This window comes from Haemaphysalis longicornis, unplaced genomic scaffold (genome assembly GCF_048455015.1).
Source record: "Haemaphysalis longicornis isolate Haplotype H1 unplaced genomic scaffold, Haemaphysalis longicornis Haplotype H1 scaffold_1, whole genome shotgun sequence".
Classification (NCBI taxonomy): Eukaryota; Metazoa; Arthropoda; class Arachnida; order Ixodida; family Ixodidae; genus Haemaphysalis; species Haemaphysalis longicornis.
In genome coordinates, this window is record NW_027526203.1 from 137,057,754 (window position 1) to 137,074,424 (window position 16,671).

Genomic DNA, 16,671 nt, shown 5'->3' on the forward strand with positions numbered 1-16,671 from the left:
GCTTCCTTTCCCCACTCTGAAAGCAACGCATCTATCTACCCAGCAGGAGAGGGCTTGCCTGCAGGTGGGGCAGCATGTAGTCGGGGCTGGCCAGGGACTGGGAGTACTCGTAGATCTCGGTGCACTGGATCGCCTCGTTGGAGGCAAACTCCTCGAAGGGCAGCCTGCGAAGGAGAAGGAGAGCGGTTCGAGGGGGGGGGGGGGGGCGTGCACGCATGCAGGCTAAGAGGAGGAAGACTGAACAGCAGCAGCGAGAGACGTACGTCTGGTGGTTGGATCCCAGCAGCACCAGCTTGGCCGCCTTGCAGGCGTACGAGCCAAATTCCACCTGGGACATGAGGTAGCAGAAGTGCGCCGCTGGCAGGCAGCCCCGGCTCGCTGCACAATGGAGGATCACACAATGCTGGGTGAACAAACAGCGCTAAACAGACCTCACTCACAACAACGGGTTGCAATGAGTGAACGCACTCCAGTGAAATGCGTACAACAACCACTCGGGTCAACTGGCCACTGTCCCCAGCCCAGCCTTCGGGGAAGGGCAAGTTTTATTCCGCACTCCTCCCTCGCCAAGCTGCATCCACCGAGTAAACTCAAAGCCTCTCTCTAGGGTGCCTTGATGCATGTGCACTCCGCTGAAGACATCGACAGCCGCCGTTACACCACAGCTGGGTAGCATGCGAAGGCGGCGCACGGATACTTTCAGAAACATGCACATGTTCGCAAGCTCTGTAAAGCAAAAGCTTTCTTAGTGGGACCGATGGCGTCTTGCCAAAAAACTAATGCATTCCCCCATAGACCGACTGGTCGACTGGAAAACTCAAGATCTCTGGACACACGGCGCATGCGTGAAACCGGTCTTACATTGTGCCAAAACGGTTACTCGAAAATTGCAAAAAATGAATGGTTCTATACAGGACAACGCACACATTGATCATGAAGAAGGAGCACAATGGTTCACCTTTATCTCATAAACCATGTATCGGTATACATTTAGATTGTTTGTAGATACTACGTCTACTTAGTGTGCAAAAACCGTCGCATGGGTTCGTTCTTCGTTTACGATTTAGGTCTTCGAATATTTGACGATCGATTGGACGCACTTTGAGCGAAGGTTTTGGCGCACTTTCGGCGTTACAAAGAGAGCTTTTGCGCTTCTCTCAACTTTCTTTAGATTTTTTTCCTGAAGTTTGGACAGCACTGAGTGCTGTTACTGCCTAAATGCTTATTAAGGGACCGAAGTACTCCCCATAAGCTGATGCCCTGTGCATGTGGTATGCGCTGGATGCTGACATAGACTTCGTTATGTTCAAAAAGAATAATCTTCCTTAGGCAGGAAATGGCAGGTTTTTGGCAAGTCTAATAAACCCTTACCCATTTCCCTTGTGAGCTCTGCATTCCAAATATGCTAATGATCATTTAAAGAACTTATATATACATACCAGCAGCAGTACATCTACCTTAACGCACAAATTTCAGTGCTGCGAAGCTCCCTAAGCCCAATGATGGTGGCTTATTTTAAAACGTTTACACAAGGGCAAGAGAAAAACAAGTTGATGGATGATGCCTGCAAGTATCACCTGTGCTGCACACTATGTCCTCATGGCAATGCCAGGCGTGGCCCCGGAGCAGAGCCTTAATGGCCTGCACAGCTCACAGCCAACAAACCAGTGCGCATCGGAAGGGCCCTCACCAAGCACGTCGCCCAGGGTGGTGATGCTCCGAGCGTCCACCTCAGGCCGGGAGGACGGGTTCGACAGGATCATGGCCAGGTGTGGCCTCCAGTCCCCCCACTTGGCGTCCGCTATGCACTGCACACAACCAAAACCACCCAGGGCAGCTTACTAAGACAAGGCCACTGTGGCACAGCCAGCACTGGCGCTCACTCCCTATCCACTCGCAAAACTCTTGCAACCCACAGGAGGAGAATCTGGGCGCGGGAGGAGAAGGGACACTGCTGCCCCCCCCCAAAAAAAAAACAAAGAAAAGTTTCCTTTTCATGTCAAAGGGCAGCAGTTGGAATCAAGCTCAAGTCGTAGCCACCCAAAATAAAATTTGCACTTTTAAACACAACTTGGCAGCTTTTTCTCTTACAAAGTGCAACGCGGCTTCCAAGTGTTTGATATTTGCACTAAGGGGATGCAGAGTACAACAGAAATTGCGACAGTGCATGCAACACTTGTTAAAAAAAATGTTCACGTCAACTCAGTATTCTGCTTTTAGTATTCGTTTTTTGAAAGTCGCGTGAAGACACTGGGATGAGGGTACAACATTTGATAGCTTCATTTGATAGCCACTTGACCTGTCCTCAGGGACAATCCCCCAGATTGGTGGGCGTTTAGTTTAATCCTGCAGATATAGCGGCGCAGCAAAACGTTTGCAGCTGACTCGGGTGACATTCACTTCAAAGGCATTCGAGAGGCAGGTGGAGCACAGGTATCGTACCTTGCAGTATATTGTGCCCACATGCTAGAGCGTTAAAATGTGCTCGCACAATAAATGCACCCTCACATTGGTTCCCGTCTGCAGAAAGAACGCAGCCCCCCCCCTCCCCTTCCAACCCCAAAAATGTAGCGAGAATGCTCAGACTATGGCCGGGTTGCTAGCAGTTGTCAAAAGGATCCCCGCACATTCCAGTCCCCGCGAATGCAGTGCCAACTATTTTATCAGGTGCAACATCAGGCGCAAAAAAGAAAAGGTCAAAACTGTTGAAGATGACTGCTCACAGCTGCAAGCAAACAAATGGTACTGTGTGTGCAAGATATTCAGCCCAACGAACATAACAAAGTTGGTGGAACCTCTCTTGCAGCATTCGCTGCTCTCGCGATACAAAACGAGAAAATGGGCTGGCATGAGGCAACGGATAAAATAAAGCCACGGCTGCAGACGTGCATTTAGTCGTAATGACGACAAAAGGAATTCCCGCCTCTCCTTCGCCCCTGTACCATCCCTGCCCTGTAAAGCGACCCAACCAGTCCGCACTAGACTACAACACGGCCGCTGCTCTGAGGGGACTGCCCCGAGCCAGAAGAGCACTACTCACAGTGACGGCAGCCGGCTGGCGGCCGGAGAGGTGCTGGTACAGCGTCTGCAGGGGGTCGTTGATGGCCAGGGCATTGGTGAAGCAGGTCATGATGCTCGCGTACGTGCGCGTGTCCATCTTGGCCGCCAGGGAGAGTGCGTGGCCCCACAGGCCGCACTTGACCGCCCAGTCCAGGGCATCCTGCGCGGGGGAAGCTGCCCTGTCGGCCCTGTGCGCCTCCTTTGGAAAACTGCCGCTCAAGATTACCGTTTTACGGCTAACACCGTTTTCTTTATTGTTCCTCCAAAAATAACTAATTACCTCTGATTAACTTGTGAACTCATTGACTGACTCAAAAAATGATGACATATTTGAAATCAGTGGGGGAAAAGCAGCAAGACTGACAAGTTTTACAGAGTTTACTTAGAAATTAAGAAATTGTTTTAACACCCATGTCCCCTGCTAAAGGTACATTGAAGACAAAACCGAAGTTGGTCTAAATAGATGGATTGAAATCCACAGAAAACGAATATGCCAGTCTCTGGGTCAGTACCTTGAAAATAATCGCGCAAAAATAAAAAAAATGAAGCAATCGGCCACCCAGCAGAGATGGCGTCAATAGCGACTGAGCGGGTTTGTTATAAGTCACGTGACAAACAACAGAACGAGAACCGCACACACAAGCTCTCAAAGAAACACATAAAATCTCTCTTCGTACGTTCACTTTCATAAGTCATAAACAATTATAAATGTACAGGTATAATTCAAGCCATGCCGACAATCGCAAGCTGCCAAGCCACGGCGCCGGTGGTGGTTGCAATGGTTATTGCAGGTTCGGCAAAATCACATCTGTTATCTCCTTGTTTACATCATGGCGGCAAGTAGCACGTCTGCCTTCCACAGTGCCGCTCTTCTGTGGACAGTAGTTTGCATCTGATAGAACAAGTTTTTTTGCTCTTTCGTATAGCGCTGTCTGCCCGAACGGAGTTTTGCACCCAGGCCAGAAGCGGCCAAAGCTGTGTGCGTGTTGCGGTCGCGTTCGCTTCGCAATGCAGTTCGACGGCATGCTCCTGTGGGTGGAACTGTGCTGACTAAGTTGGAATTATCACTAGCAATGATTACACCAGGAACCGGGCACGTAGAGTGTGTGCGAGTTTTTTTAAAAACCTTCTCGGCGTCCGCCGGAGTGAAATGACTTGTTCGCCCCCGTAAATCGCAAGAAGCGAGTGCTACCCTTTCGACAAACAGGAGGCAATCGATCGCCTGTTAATTTTGCGCTTTGGCCTCGAAGTGCATGCCGTGACAATGTGTATGTTTGAAATCATTTCTTGATTGTCTTGAAGTCGAATAAAATGTGTGTCAGACCGGGTCTTTTGATTAAGGGCATTGTGTGCTGCTATGCTTCCACTACAGTGCGTACTTAGGTTAAATGATATTTGTATGGTCTTATGCACGTTTTTCATTCCCTACTGGCCTCAAGGTGTTTAGTTAGTAGTGGTCTGGGCGCTTGTAAAAGCTCTAGGCACACTTCTGGTAGATGGGCTAATAGGGAGCTCGCTTCGCAAAACATTCAACAGATGGCGCAAAAGCGTTACCATATCATGATGAAAAAAAATTTAGCACTGCATGATGTTACAAGTTAAACTAACAGATGGCGCCATGTTATTAAGCTGAGTGCGTCGAAGCGACTAAAACCCGACTATCTATAGCGAGAATGCACATCAAAAGGGCGCCCCTCTCGCCATTCTCCCTGACTGCTAGACATTTTGTAGGTAAAGTAAAAGGCCGTGCGGCACGTTCACATTGTTTAACCACCATCTCACGTCCCGTACGGCACCAAGATTGACGCACAGAGTGTAGCAGGTAATGGAAGTGTGGGGTGGGCAAGTTGTTTTGTCTTATGTTGTTCTGTCATGACCAGTGGCTCCTGCGGCCGCGATGGCTCGCTTGGCCGGTTTTAGTTTCCTGCTAGACCACACCGCTGTCTCGCTCGCTTCCGGCTACCGTTGACGTCACGCAAAACATCATGAAATGGCGGGAGGAATGAAATGCATTTTTCAATTGCTAATTTCTCTGCAATTAAAGCATCTTTCGTCACCGAATAAATGCTGAGACGGCCTTGGGGCAGTTGAACTTCTGTCTCAGCCTAACTTGCTATTTGCTAAAGAAATGTTGAGACGAGGAGGCGAGGCGGTGTAAAAGATGGATAAAATGCCGGTTTATTCCCACCAGGGTCTGTCGTATGAAGCGTACCACATGCACCCGAGTGTTGTATCATCAGGGTTTTTAATGCATTATTTCTATGGGGAGTTTGCCGTCACAAGAAGCGGGTCACCATAAGACCGGGGGACGTACCAGGGTTCCACAGTAGGTGATTTTTCTTTTCTTTTTTTGCGAGTTACAACGAAGTCCGCTTGAACGAAATATTTCCAATTCTCCGTCAGCTAGCCATAGAAGTCAATGCAACAAAGTCCTCGCCACAACGAACCATTTGTTTGGCTTGCTTTCGCCTCAACGAAATTTTCGCTCATTGTGGCTGGGTTTGAACATTTGTTTCACTATAAAATAAGCATAACGCCAGCTATCTGCAACTTTTTAGCATTTAAGGCGCTTAGTTTCTCCGAAAACGTGCGCTGCGAGCCCACACCACCACCCAAAACAAAAACAAACTCTAGGTGGACGCCATTGTTTGCTGGTGATAACGATGTGGCTGGCCGTCTTTACACGAGGCGCAGGCCCAGCAGGCCCGGTTCGCCAAGCCGGAGCTACAGCCAATCCGTATCCAGTTTAAATCGCGCGAATGTGTTCTGCTGCTGGCGCGGCGCTGTCATGTATGCGTTGTGAGCAGCTGTCATTGCAGTTTTCCTTCTACAATTCTTCAAAGTCAAACGCAAAAATAATGTTTTCTTGTTCAGTCTTGCACCCGCGCAGCCTATGTTAGACACGAGCGTGTGCTGACGATAAAATGCAAGCGCACGCGGCTTGCCTGCCAAGGTCAGTTGCCGCTGTGCCTAGTGAGAGGATAACTACATGGAGGATAAGATAACGGCACCTCTCCTGCCTGCCACAAGCGAGAGGGGGGCTTCCGACAGCCTAGCAGTGCTAGTAATAAGCTTGGTAGATATGCCTTGTTGTGCGATAATATGTTTCGTGACTGCATTTCTTCAAACCCCCTCCCGTAAGGCGCTCTTTACGTGCAGGCAAAAACACACCACCATTCATACGTTTCTTATCCAAATAAGCACGGCGTAATTGCGCATCAATCTTTTCGTAAACATTGCATTATGCTGTCAATGATGCGGATAATATACGGAACTATTTTTTTCTCCTTCCGGTGTGTGTTGGGGCAGATTTCGCCTCAACGAATTTCTGCTTCAACTAAATTTTTCGCGCGTCCCGTCAATTTCGTTGTAGCGGGATTCGACTGTAACTGAGTTTAACTGCATTTGCACGCCCATACCATCACAGCACTGCCGGGCTGGCTGTCAACTTTGCTGATGGCAAACTATGCAAGTACATGAAAGACTGGGGACAAAACTCAAAGGCAGCTCAGTGCGCTCCCTTCAAGCACACGCTGCAACGGAAGACACGCTATGAGAGAGAAGCGGCAGGGTCGACCATTTATTTCAGCGCAAACAAGCGCTACGAAAGGTGCCACCCTTTAGTAAAAACCCAAGGGGGCTCACCTTCTTGTGGCCAAAGAGCAGAAACTCTCGGAACTTGGCGAGTGCGCGGCTCGAGCCCGTGGCCCCGAGCTGCGCCCGGTCGGTGACCACGATGCCCTCGTCGGGCGAGGGGCTGCTGCCATCCTCACCCCCCTCGGGCGAGGTCACCTCGCTCCCTTCTTCGCCCCCGGGCCGGTTCACGGGGGCGGCCGGCTCCACGTCCCCCCGGCCACGCAGCAGCAGCTCAGCAATGTCCGAGCCGGACACAAACTGCAACCCCAGGAAGGCGCTGTGCTTGGGTGTGCAGACAACGAAAGCCCCCCGAGGGGCCCAAGGGCGGCACGTACCCCATTCTGCCGAAGCATGAGCACGAGCAGCTCCCACAGCAGGATGTGCGACGACCGGTCAGGCAGGCTGGGGTTCGCAGAGAAGGACTCGATCTTCTGTGTGCAGAACTGGATCACGTCGTTCTTGTGCGTCTCGGACCTGCACATTTCCCGTCAGCTGCTGCGCAGTCCCACCAACCCAGGGGGCGGCTCACCTGATCAGGGGTCCCGGGAATGCTTGCAGCTGGCGGAATTGCGGGTCCTTCTGGAACAAGTGCTGCGCGACGAGAGAGAGAGAGAGAGAGAGAGACGAGCTGACTCGTGCGCTGCTTTACAAGCATGCCAGACGCATACCTTGAGGCTGTGCAGCTCAATGGGTGGGGGCAGGCTGTCGCCACTGACAGCGGGCACCAGCTTCAGCAGCCCACTGACCCCACAGAAGCGGGCCAGGGGGTGCGGCCGCGAGAACTTCTTCACCTCTTCCGGCTCGGGCACCACTGCGCGGGGGGAGGAGGGCCACTGGCCGCACCACACACACTCCAAAGCAGGGCTGCAACCGCTGCTCACTTGCCTTCATACACATGCGCACGGCTACTTATCAACTAGGCTGCACAACCAACTCAGTTTCACCAACAAGTTTCTGCGGCGGCGTGTATATCGGTTCCAGGCGTCAAAGTCACTGGCGAGGCGTCACTGCTTCATCTTTTTTCCTCGATATCTCGATTATTTGTTATAAGTTCGCGATAAAGTTGGTGTCACTGTTACCGGGACAAAGCAGTCTTTTTAATGAACCAAGCGTGTATTCTGCCTCCAAGGGCCCTTTGATAGAATTTGCGCTTCAGGCTTCCGGCTGCAAGTAGGTCTTGGTTATACCGAGGGTCGGCACGTAAAGGGTCAGATGCATGCGACTGTCACATAAAAGGTGCATTAATTCGACACAAACAGCGACTAAATGCACATGTGTTGGACACAGCAAGCACATTTAGTGACTGACCGCTCACTGAAGCACCACTGACTGACCACACAGTGAAGAAGCAGTCATGACTGACTGCTCACCTGACCGCACACTGAAGCATTTGTGATACAAACATGCCTTCCCGGCAGTTCCGGGCCAAGGCACCGAGAAAGGAATGTGTTCCGCAGTGCATGCAACATGCCTGCTATGGGTAGGCTGGCTACTCGAACCTTGCAAAAAGCAAAATGTGGCACCAGCGAGGTAAAAATGCAAAGCCAACAGGTCACTTGCTTTTCATTCCAATGTTCCGAAATGCTTAAAACTGGCATGGCTCTTCGCATTACAGCGGGCAGTTGAACGGTTAGCGCACCCCGTCCAGTGATGACAATAGCTACGTTCATTGTCGACGCATAAAACCAAGGTTACGTGGCCATTAGCAAAGACTTGAAAATGACAACCTCAGCTCAAGCAAACCTGAACCTTCTGATACACCATGAGCACAGCACTGAGGTATCCTAGCACACACTGGGATGGCTGCCGCAGAAACACTGCGCGTACTCGGAATGCTGTTGCCATGGGCTGTACTTCAGCAAAATCATGCCCGCCTTTTCACCATCTCTCCTGCCATCCCACCTCTAGTGTTACCGTGTCTACTCAGATCTTCTAACACACATTCGCGAAAAGACGCTCATGGGTGCGAGAACTTCACTCATTATCGTGCTAGGACAGCTTTTTTCACTCGCTGTATAGCAAAGCACTAATAAAATCGCCCTCTCAAACTCAAACAACAAAAAAAATTGGTCGCGTGCCTGCTCCTTTTGTTGCAAATGTCGTCAAAAGACGATAGTCTTTGTAGACATTTGCCAAGGAAATGCCCCCTTTGCTTTCCCGCTCACCCCTCATGCTGTTCCTGTTCCGTCGCGCTCATCCCAAGGTAAACACACTAAAGGTTTGCTCAAGGCGATTTGAATTTACTGCGTTCCACTGCAACAGGCCGGGTTCCTCGATGCCAGCGCTGCAGTATGGCGCAGACACGCGCGAATTGAGGGGGCCGACTTCAAGGTTTATAGAACCGCGTTGCCGTGCTCCACGTGCGTTCCAAGCAGAACGTGGAACCTAGCTAGTAAAACATTTCGTTGCTGTTGCCGCGTGATTTCTCATATGCCGCCAAGAGGTGGTGCGGGCAACAGCAGGCGGCGGTTTTCCGAAGTAGATGTAGAATATCATTTGCTATCGAAAAACCAAGCATCCATGAATTTTTTAATAAAGGAACACTGTAAATATCCCTTGTATACTAATTTCCTGTCTTATATTTGCGTAATGTATTGTTCTTGTTCAACAAAGTTGACAAGTATGAACGTATAAACCAGGCTTCGACCTTTACATTTGGCTGTGAATATATAAGACTATTGCGCAGTATCCATTTCACTTTGGTCGGGTGGCTGAATCGAGTTACAGACAGACAGACAGACAGACGGACAGACCAAAATTTCTGGGTTTAAGTAGCCCAAGAAAGACTATCATCTTTAAAAAGAAGAAAAAGAAGTTTAGTGAGAGGCTGTAACAGAGCGGCAACCCTCTTTAGAAAGGGGCACACTGCACGGTAATCCCCGATTATACATGTCCCCCGGTTTTACGACCACCCGCTTTTTACCACACAACGTTGCTACGTCGCCTCGCAGCCAGGGGGCAAGAACAAGCCTTCCCCCTCCCCCCGCCCCTGCTCCTCCTCACCCAGGAGCTTTCCCCCTTTCCCCCATGCCTTTTAAGAGCGGTGTGCGCACTTCGTGGGGGACCAAGAGAAGGGATCACGAGGGAGGTGTGGGCCTTCCGTCCCCTCGTCCCCAATTGTTCGGGATGGAGCCTTTTACCCCGCTTGGACGCGCCGCTAAGCCTATTTGGCCTACCTTGCTGGCAGCTCCCGTGTAGCCCCCGGCCACTGCCGCCCGCTTGGGCCGGGCCCTGAGGCGTGTTGGTACAATGTAGTTCTTGGGCCTATCGCAGCGATCAATATGCGCTGTACCGCTCGGCCAATAAACCTGGTTCGTCCTGGCCCTTTGGAGCCTGCTGTCGCTTTGTCAGTAAGTCAAACCTGCCGTGGCGTCCCTCAAGATGCCGCCAACTGCTTGGGGCATTTTGCAGTGTAGCCATTAAACCCCTCTCAATCCCACATTGGCGCCCAATACAATATTGACACTGCGACAGAACAGGCCCTTTGTTTGCCTTCATCGCTGTGCTATTTCCCACGAGGCGAGCTGTTTGGCTTTTGAGCACAACGTTTTTTGTCGTAACGTGCTCTGGCCAGCCGTCGCTGCCCGCAAACAGAGGCAATTATCACCCGACCCGCGCCAGCTTCGCCTTTGTTCTGTACCATCTGAAAGGAGCAGCTATGCCACGCCTGCTAACTCGATGCATGATTTGAACTTGAAGCAGGGCCATGTGCCCACTACGTTGGATATGGGAACATTTCCTCTGATGACGTTAGCCTGCGGCTACTGTATTTCCACGTCCAGATTTGTTGCGGTCTTGGCAGTTTTTGCCTTTTCCCCTCTCAATTTGCTCGGCCGCACTGGCCTCCTTCCCATCTTATCTCGTGTGCACGAGGCACAGGGCTGGTGGGCTAGCGCCGAATGGCATGGGGGTTGTGTGGCAAGTGGCTGCGGGCTAGCACAGGTGCCGCAGAAAGGCGGGGGGGGGGGGGGGGGGGGGGGGCACACAATAGCTTTTTTTTGGGGGGGGGGAAGTTAGGAGTTCGCAAATTAAGCGAGAACATGCTAAATGTAGTCATTTAAATAAGTTCTTTGCCCACCTGTCGTGTGAGACTGTCTAATAGGGTGTCATTTACAAGTACCCCAACCATACGACACCCCGGCCATACAACGCTTTTACCCAGTCCCTTGGAAGCCGTATTATCGTGGTTTCACTGTTACGTAAATGTTAGCCGGCTATTAGTCCTCTGTGGGGCAGAAAGTAACATTTACTCGCCATCTAAAAAGGGGCACTGCTATCTGCCAGAGCTTGTTTTTGATTTTCATTGGCACAGGAAGCACTCGAGCCCCTCACACCAGCTGCGTGCAACCTTTGCGCACCGCAGATAACACGCCTGCACCCTCCAATCAGCCAAAGGATGTTACTGCCGCCCCAAGGGCATCTTATCTTTCCTGCGCGCCGCATTGCTGTAGAGTGTAATACTTTGCATGCAGTAGGCACCTCCTTTCTAGGTGAGAAAATAAACCTAGTTTTTCTTTTTCTTTTGAAGTTGCACCATCTTTGAAGCTGTGCTTCAAGCGCATATGTGCCGATAACGATGAGCAATCACTAGCGTCCTTTCGGCCAGTACTCGATTAAATCGCCCATGCGACTTTGGGACGCATTATCTGGGAAAAAAAAGGTGGTGCTTATCAGGACCGTTTTACTGGGTTAACCGCGATCAAGAGAAGCCACCCACTATGGTCCAGGCGGGTGGACTCGGTGTCCAGGATGCTGGGGTCGCAGTCATCCTCCGTGTTGCTAGCAAAGCTCTCGTCTCGGGCCGACGAGCGGCCGGAGTGCACGCTGTGCCGCTCCGCGAGGTGCGCTGGGTGGCCACCCAGCCGGCTGTAGTACGCGTCCACCTGCTGCTTGTAGCTGCGGCAGAAACAGGGGAGGAAGGGGTCTCTGCACTACGGCAGTTCCTCGGCAGTTCCCCGGAATGATAGGCAACACCACCTCGAGCAATCGGGAGCACGGGTGTGATGTAAATATTTTCCCTTTAATGCAGCAGCTACTATCACAATTCAATATTTTTTTTCGGTAAACAAGCTATTATGGAAGATGGTCCTTTTCACAGGCTTGTCTTTTCACAAACTCCTGCTACATAAACAAATGCTGCAGAGGTATAGGATAAAAAGTATCGAACAAGATGAGAATGACAATACATATGTTCTACTGAAAAAGTTGTTTATGGCCCAAAGTGATTGAAAGGGGCTGTCAAGGCTTTGCACGCTTCCTCTCTTCTTCCCTGTTACCCACTATGGTAAGGATGTCCTGTTTCTAATAAACTTGACATTTCCATCATTTTTTTGACCCTGCACTTGCGCTGCCACGCACTCGCTTCGTTCACACTTGGGTGCATCTTTTTGCGGCCACTTCAGTGCAGTGCATAAAGGGGCTCCACTGCACGTAGAATTTCTCAACTTTAGAAGGTTACGGTAAATGCAAGCCTAATCAAACATAAAAAAAAAGTTGACACATTATATAACACTGAGTCCCCTCGCACACACACACACACAACAAGCAAGCAGTCACTGCCCTCTCCAACTCCTGCCTGCACCAATCAGGATAACAACAAGCCCTGCTCTGAAAGTTGAAGAGGGAGAGGGCTACACCGCTGCTGCTGCGTAACAAGACAGCCTCTTTCTGTTCGCTCCGTGAGGGACTGCAGCTCTCACTCAACTGTATATTGTAGTTTAAATCTATTCAAAAATCTCTGCCGCCAGTGGTGCTTGCCTCACAGAGACTAGCCAAGAGTGGCCACCTGTCATAAAACGCACACAAAAACACGCGAGAGCACTCTGGCATGCCTAAGGAAACCCTGGCCACTCACGCAGGATTGGTGCGGTACAGCTCGTCGTGGTAGCCGTAGCCAAAGCCCGAGCCAGGAGCCATGCCATACACTGTGCCCGGAGCAATGCCGTAGCGATGGTAGTAGTTGTAGTAGTCCCTCTGGTAAGCACTGTAACTGTGGCCGCCTGTGCGAGACAAGAACAAGAGTGCCCGTCACTCTGTGCGACCAAGACAGCCAAGCGGGAAGCTGGTGAGGTGCACAGCAATCGCAGAGCCAGATTTGGACCGAAAAATTAGTCTACACCTGACTCGTGTCGAAATCAGGTACTAGCAGCGCTCTTGTGAATCGTCACAAATGCAGCTGTCATGACCAAGTAAAGGCCTCAAGCATCGCAGCACAATTCTTGAACAGCCACTGCGGAGCGCAGAATGCATCCCAAAAGCTCACTAAAGTGTAAAAGCAAGTTGGCTTATGGCAGTAGGTTAATGTGTCATGAACACAAATTACTATAGCCCTCACAGCAGCAGCCACTGCAGCTGCTGCTGTGAGATGTTTGAGTGGTGCCCCCTGGCTCTGACGTCAGCTTAGGGACTCGCACCGCCGTCGTCTGCTACACTCCGCTTGTGAGGGGCAGCAGTGCCTGGGCTAGAAATCGCCCGCTTTGATGCTGTAGTGCATTAAAAAGCGTATTTCTAGAAATTCTAGTAAGGCACCGCCCACCAAAGTGGACGGTGCCTTAGTTGTTTATTGTTATATCCGATATATTGTTATACGCGGTGTCATTATAAGTGGACTCGACTGTATTACCACACACCCAAGGAGCCAATCCTTGTAGCCTCAATTCTTTTCCTAGATGCCATGGCATCCTCCCCGCAGTATTTTTGCATTACCAGCTGACATTCTGGTCATATTCCTTCTTTAACATCCCCACCAAGAGCAACTTTCCCCGCAACAGAGCCCTTGTGGAGCGTCTCGCTCCTCCTTTCCCCCCCACAATGCTCCCAAGACGAGACAAGCCGGCCACGAAGACGGCTCACCTGCCGACCCGGGCCGCTTCTGCCGATGTGTGTAGCCCTTGCGGGAGTCCGGAGAGGAGCTGTCCGACTCACTGTGCCGGGATGCTGGCCGTCTCTGGTCCCCCCGCCCATCCTGAGACACGCGGCTGGACGGTCGCACTCGGTCACTGTAACGGTCGCTGTGGCGGTCGTCGTACCGGTAGTCGTGCCTGCGTGGCAATGTTCTGTTTGTGTCCAAAACAGTACCAAAAATGTTGGGTTGTTTGACCGCATCAAGAATGCAGTCTGCGCAGAGCCAACAAAATGCACACAACAAAGGTCCGTACGTTGGCACAGTGTGCTTGTGCGTTGCTTCCTCTGCTCACTGTCATGCCCCCCCTATTGAAGGACCAGGCCCACAGGCCCAACAGTGTCAAACTGGCTCGACAAAGCCAATTACCCTATTTTTGCGTGCATAACTCGCCTCGACATACAACCCGCACCCTACATTACATCCCGAGAAAGACACAGACACAAAAAAATATCCCGGGACATTACCTACAAACTTACCTCGACACATAACATGCACCCCATGTTGCTTCCCAAGACAGACACACCATACCCACACCATTGACCGCATAATACTCAATCTTCATTAAAAAAAAAAAGATAGAAAAAGCGTGCAATTATGTCATGTTTATTCAGGTAACAAGCACGTTTTCTAACTTGACGCAAAGAGCGGTACACACCCAGGTGGTTACTCTCACCTGCCACCCGCGTACCGGTCTCCCCTACGGTCTGAACGGCGCTCCCTCCACTCGTCGTCACTCTCATGGCCCCTCAGCGAATCCCAGCGGCCAGAATGGCGTTCACTCCTCCGCTCGCCCTTGCGGTAGTCGTCCCGGAACTCCTCCCGCCGGTCCCCTCTGCGGTCCTCGTAGTAGTCGTCTCTGCTGTCGTGGTCGTAGTCCCGCCGCTTCCGGTCCTCAGGGGCGCCACTCCTCCCTTTCCTGTACTCCTCGGGGTCCCCTCCCTTGCCGGCCGGGCGGTCGTAGTAGCGGTCCCTCCGGCGTTCCGGGTCCCTCCGGCGTTCTGGGTCCTCCCGGCCCTTCGCTACCCGCCTGCCGTCCTGGTCAAAGCCGTCCCTGCCGCCCGTCCAGTCCTCGTCATCGCCGCTGTGCCGCGCCCTGGCCGACCTGGACGCCTTTGGCTGCTCCCTGCTGTCGTCCCTGGCGTCCGGCTTCCCTCGTCGGGGTTCTTCGTGCCGTGCACGTGGCTCGCCCCTGTCGTTTGGTCCCCCTTCATGCTGCTTGCCGTGTGCCGGAGCGCCGCTGGTGGCCTCATAGTGGGGCGAAGGGCGGGACACGGCTGGGGCACTGGGCCGCACCGCTGGCAAGCTCTCCAGGTCTTCAGCAGCCGCGCGGGTGGCCATCATGGCGGGCTGGAACCGAAAGGAGTGCCTCGATCAGCAGCAGCCAAGAAAAAGGCGACAGTGGCAAATCCTGCCTCGCCTTGTGTGGCTTGTCACTAGCAGCATCACAGGATTTGCACACACTGCTGTAATGTCAGGCAAACTCTATTGTAATAAAAGGCAAAGGTCTTCACTAGTTGAAAATACTGGCTACTAACTACCAATCAGGGGTGCGACAGCCCAAATTAGATTTAGAGCAATTTTTGGAACAAGCAAATTTTGGTTTTGGCGCTGGAAAATCCAAATTTGGAGCGGGCTACGGTATAAAGATACATTCATTTTGTAATGCAAAATCTCAAGAGCAGTTTAATGCAAAAGTTGTGCAAACAATTTAAAATGGGTTCAGACATCCTTTAGCTGCAGTGGACAAGGTCCTGCAAACCTGAACAACGAATTCTGCAGAAAGCTACAAGGCGTAGTGTATTTGTGCCAATCTGCCAATCATGTTCATCTAAATGCTTAAAGAATTTACCAGATCAAGCAACAAACAAAAAAGAGAGAATGAAATAAAAAGTGTCACCGATACTTTTATTTGTACTCAAAACCCTTATAAATGACCAGCCCCCCACCGACGACAGGTGGGCGCGGTTGCTCCATATCCTTCAATATACTGTGAGAGAGCAAGTGAAAATACGAGCTACTAGAAAGATTCGACAGGTGGCGCAAACAGTCCAGGCATAATTTAATGCGTGCCGCATGGTCACTCATACCGACCGAGTACAGCGCGCGGAGCGACCAAGCCCCCCAGCAATGAAGGGTGGGCGCCGTTGCTCTGTACTCTTCAATATACCGTCGTAGAGAGTATCGAGTGAAAATACGAGCTACTAGAAATATTCAACAGATGGCGCGAACAGTCCAGGTGCACCCGCTTTACGCTTTGGCGCGAATTTTTGAACACACAATGGAGAATGTACCGGTACGTCAGTGACACTGCAGAGGGGAAATGCGAAAACGTACCGGTATGTCAGTGACAGCGAAAGGTTAAAAAGATGAATAGAGTTATTGAAAAACAATGAAAGGCAAGTCAGTGATCGCAATTTCTGTGCAGTGCTATGGGACACCGACGCGTTGACGGCACTTGTGGCTGATGCAACCAAAACAGCAACTTTCAGGAGCTGGCCGAACTGCTCAAGGGACTCGTCTTTCTCGAGCTCCGAAAGAAATTATTCACAATAGAAAAAGAGTTCTAGGCCCGTGCATCATGATTTCTGGACATTTGCTCTTTGCAGTGAACACAATCTGAAGCGTATTCAAGAACATTAATCCAAAGAACAGGTACCAAACTTTCGCAAGCATTTTTCTCATTTTGGCAATTTTGGAGGTTGTCGCATTTTACTCACATAGGGCCTCCACGATTTACCAGTCCTGGGCGTCCGCAGGCAGTCCAAACTGCGCTCGGGCCGGAAGACCCACAGGAACGCATAGGAAAATCGAGCGTCGGATCGCGCCTCAGGCAGTCCGCGGACGATCCGGGACTGATAATCGAGGAGGCCCATAGTTTCGTGCACTTAAAATTGCCATATTGCTATGAAACTTGGCACACACACTCTTCAATGTATGCAGAGTGCAATTATCTATCGGAATTTATGATATATATTTATTACCAGGGTAAAAAATATGAAATAATTTTTCAAGAGCCACTTACATACAGCTGCCTGGCACTTCTACTCATTTTTTATTATGAAAACGTTTTT

General features: G+C 51.0%; 1 protein-coding gene across 10 annotated transcripts in view; it reads right to left on the reverse strand.

Annotated features, from left to right (window-relative positions):
- LOC144180721 (uncharacterized) overlaps positions 1–16,671 on the reverse strand; it is a 102,065-nt gene that overhangs the window by 42,679 nt on the left and 42,715 nt on the right. For all 10 annotated transcript variants that reach the window (XM_077709019.1, XM_077709017.1, XM_077709015.1 and 7 more), the window contains 12 exons: positions 14,274–14,947; positions 13,549–13,736; positions 12,551–12,695; positions 11,414–11,592; positions 7,365–7,507; positions 7,226–7,287; positions 7,032–7,170; positions 6,706–6,954; positions 3,041–3,220; positions 1,691–1,808; positions 264–378; positions 59–164 (listed from right to left, as the gene is read on the reverse strand). In XM_077709019.1, the coding sequence (XP_077565145.1) occupies positions 59–164; positions 264–378; positions 1,691–1,808; positions 3,041–3,220; positions 6,706–6,954; positions 7,032–7,170; positions 7,226–7,287; positions 7,365–7,507; positions 11,414–11,592; positions 12,551–12,695; positions 13,549–13,736; positions 14,274–14,947 (2,298 nt within the window). The remainder of the gene's footprint in view (positions 1–58; positions 165–263; positions 379–1,690; positions 1,809–3,040; positions 3,221–6,705; positions 6,955–7,031; positions 7,171–7,225; positions 7,288–7,364; positions 7,508–11,413; positions 11,593–12,550; positions 12,696–13,548; positions 13,737–14,273; positions 14,948–16,671) is intronic.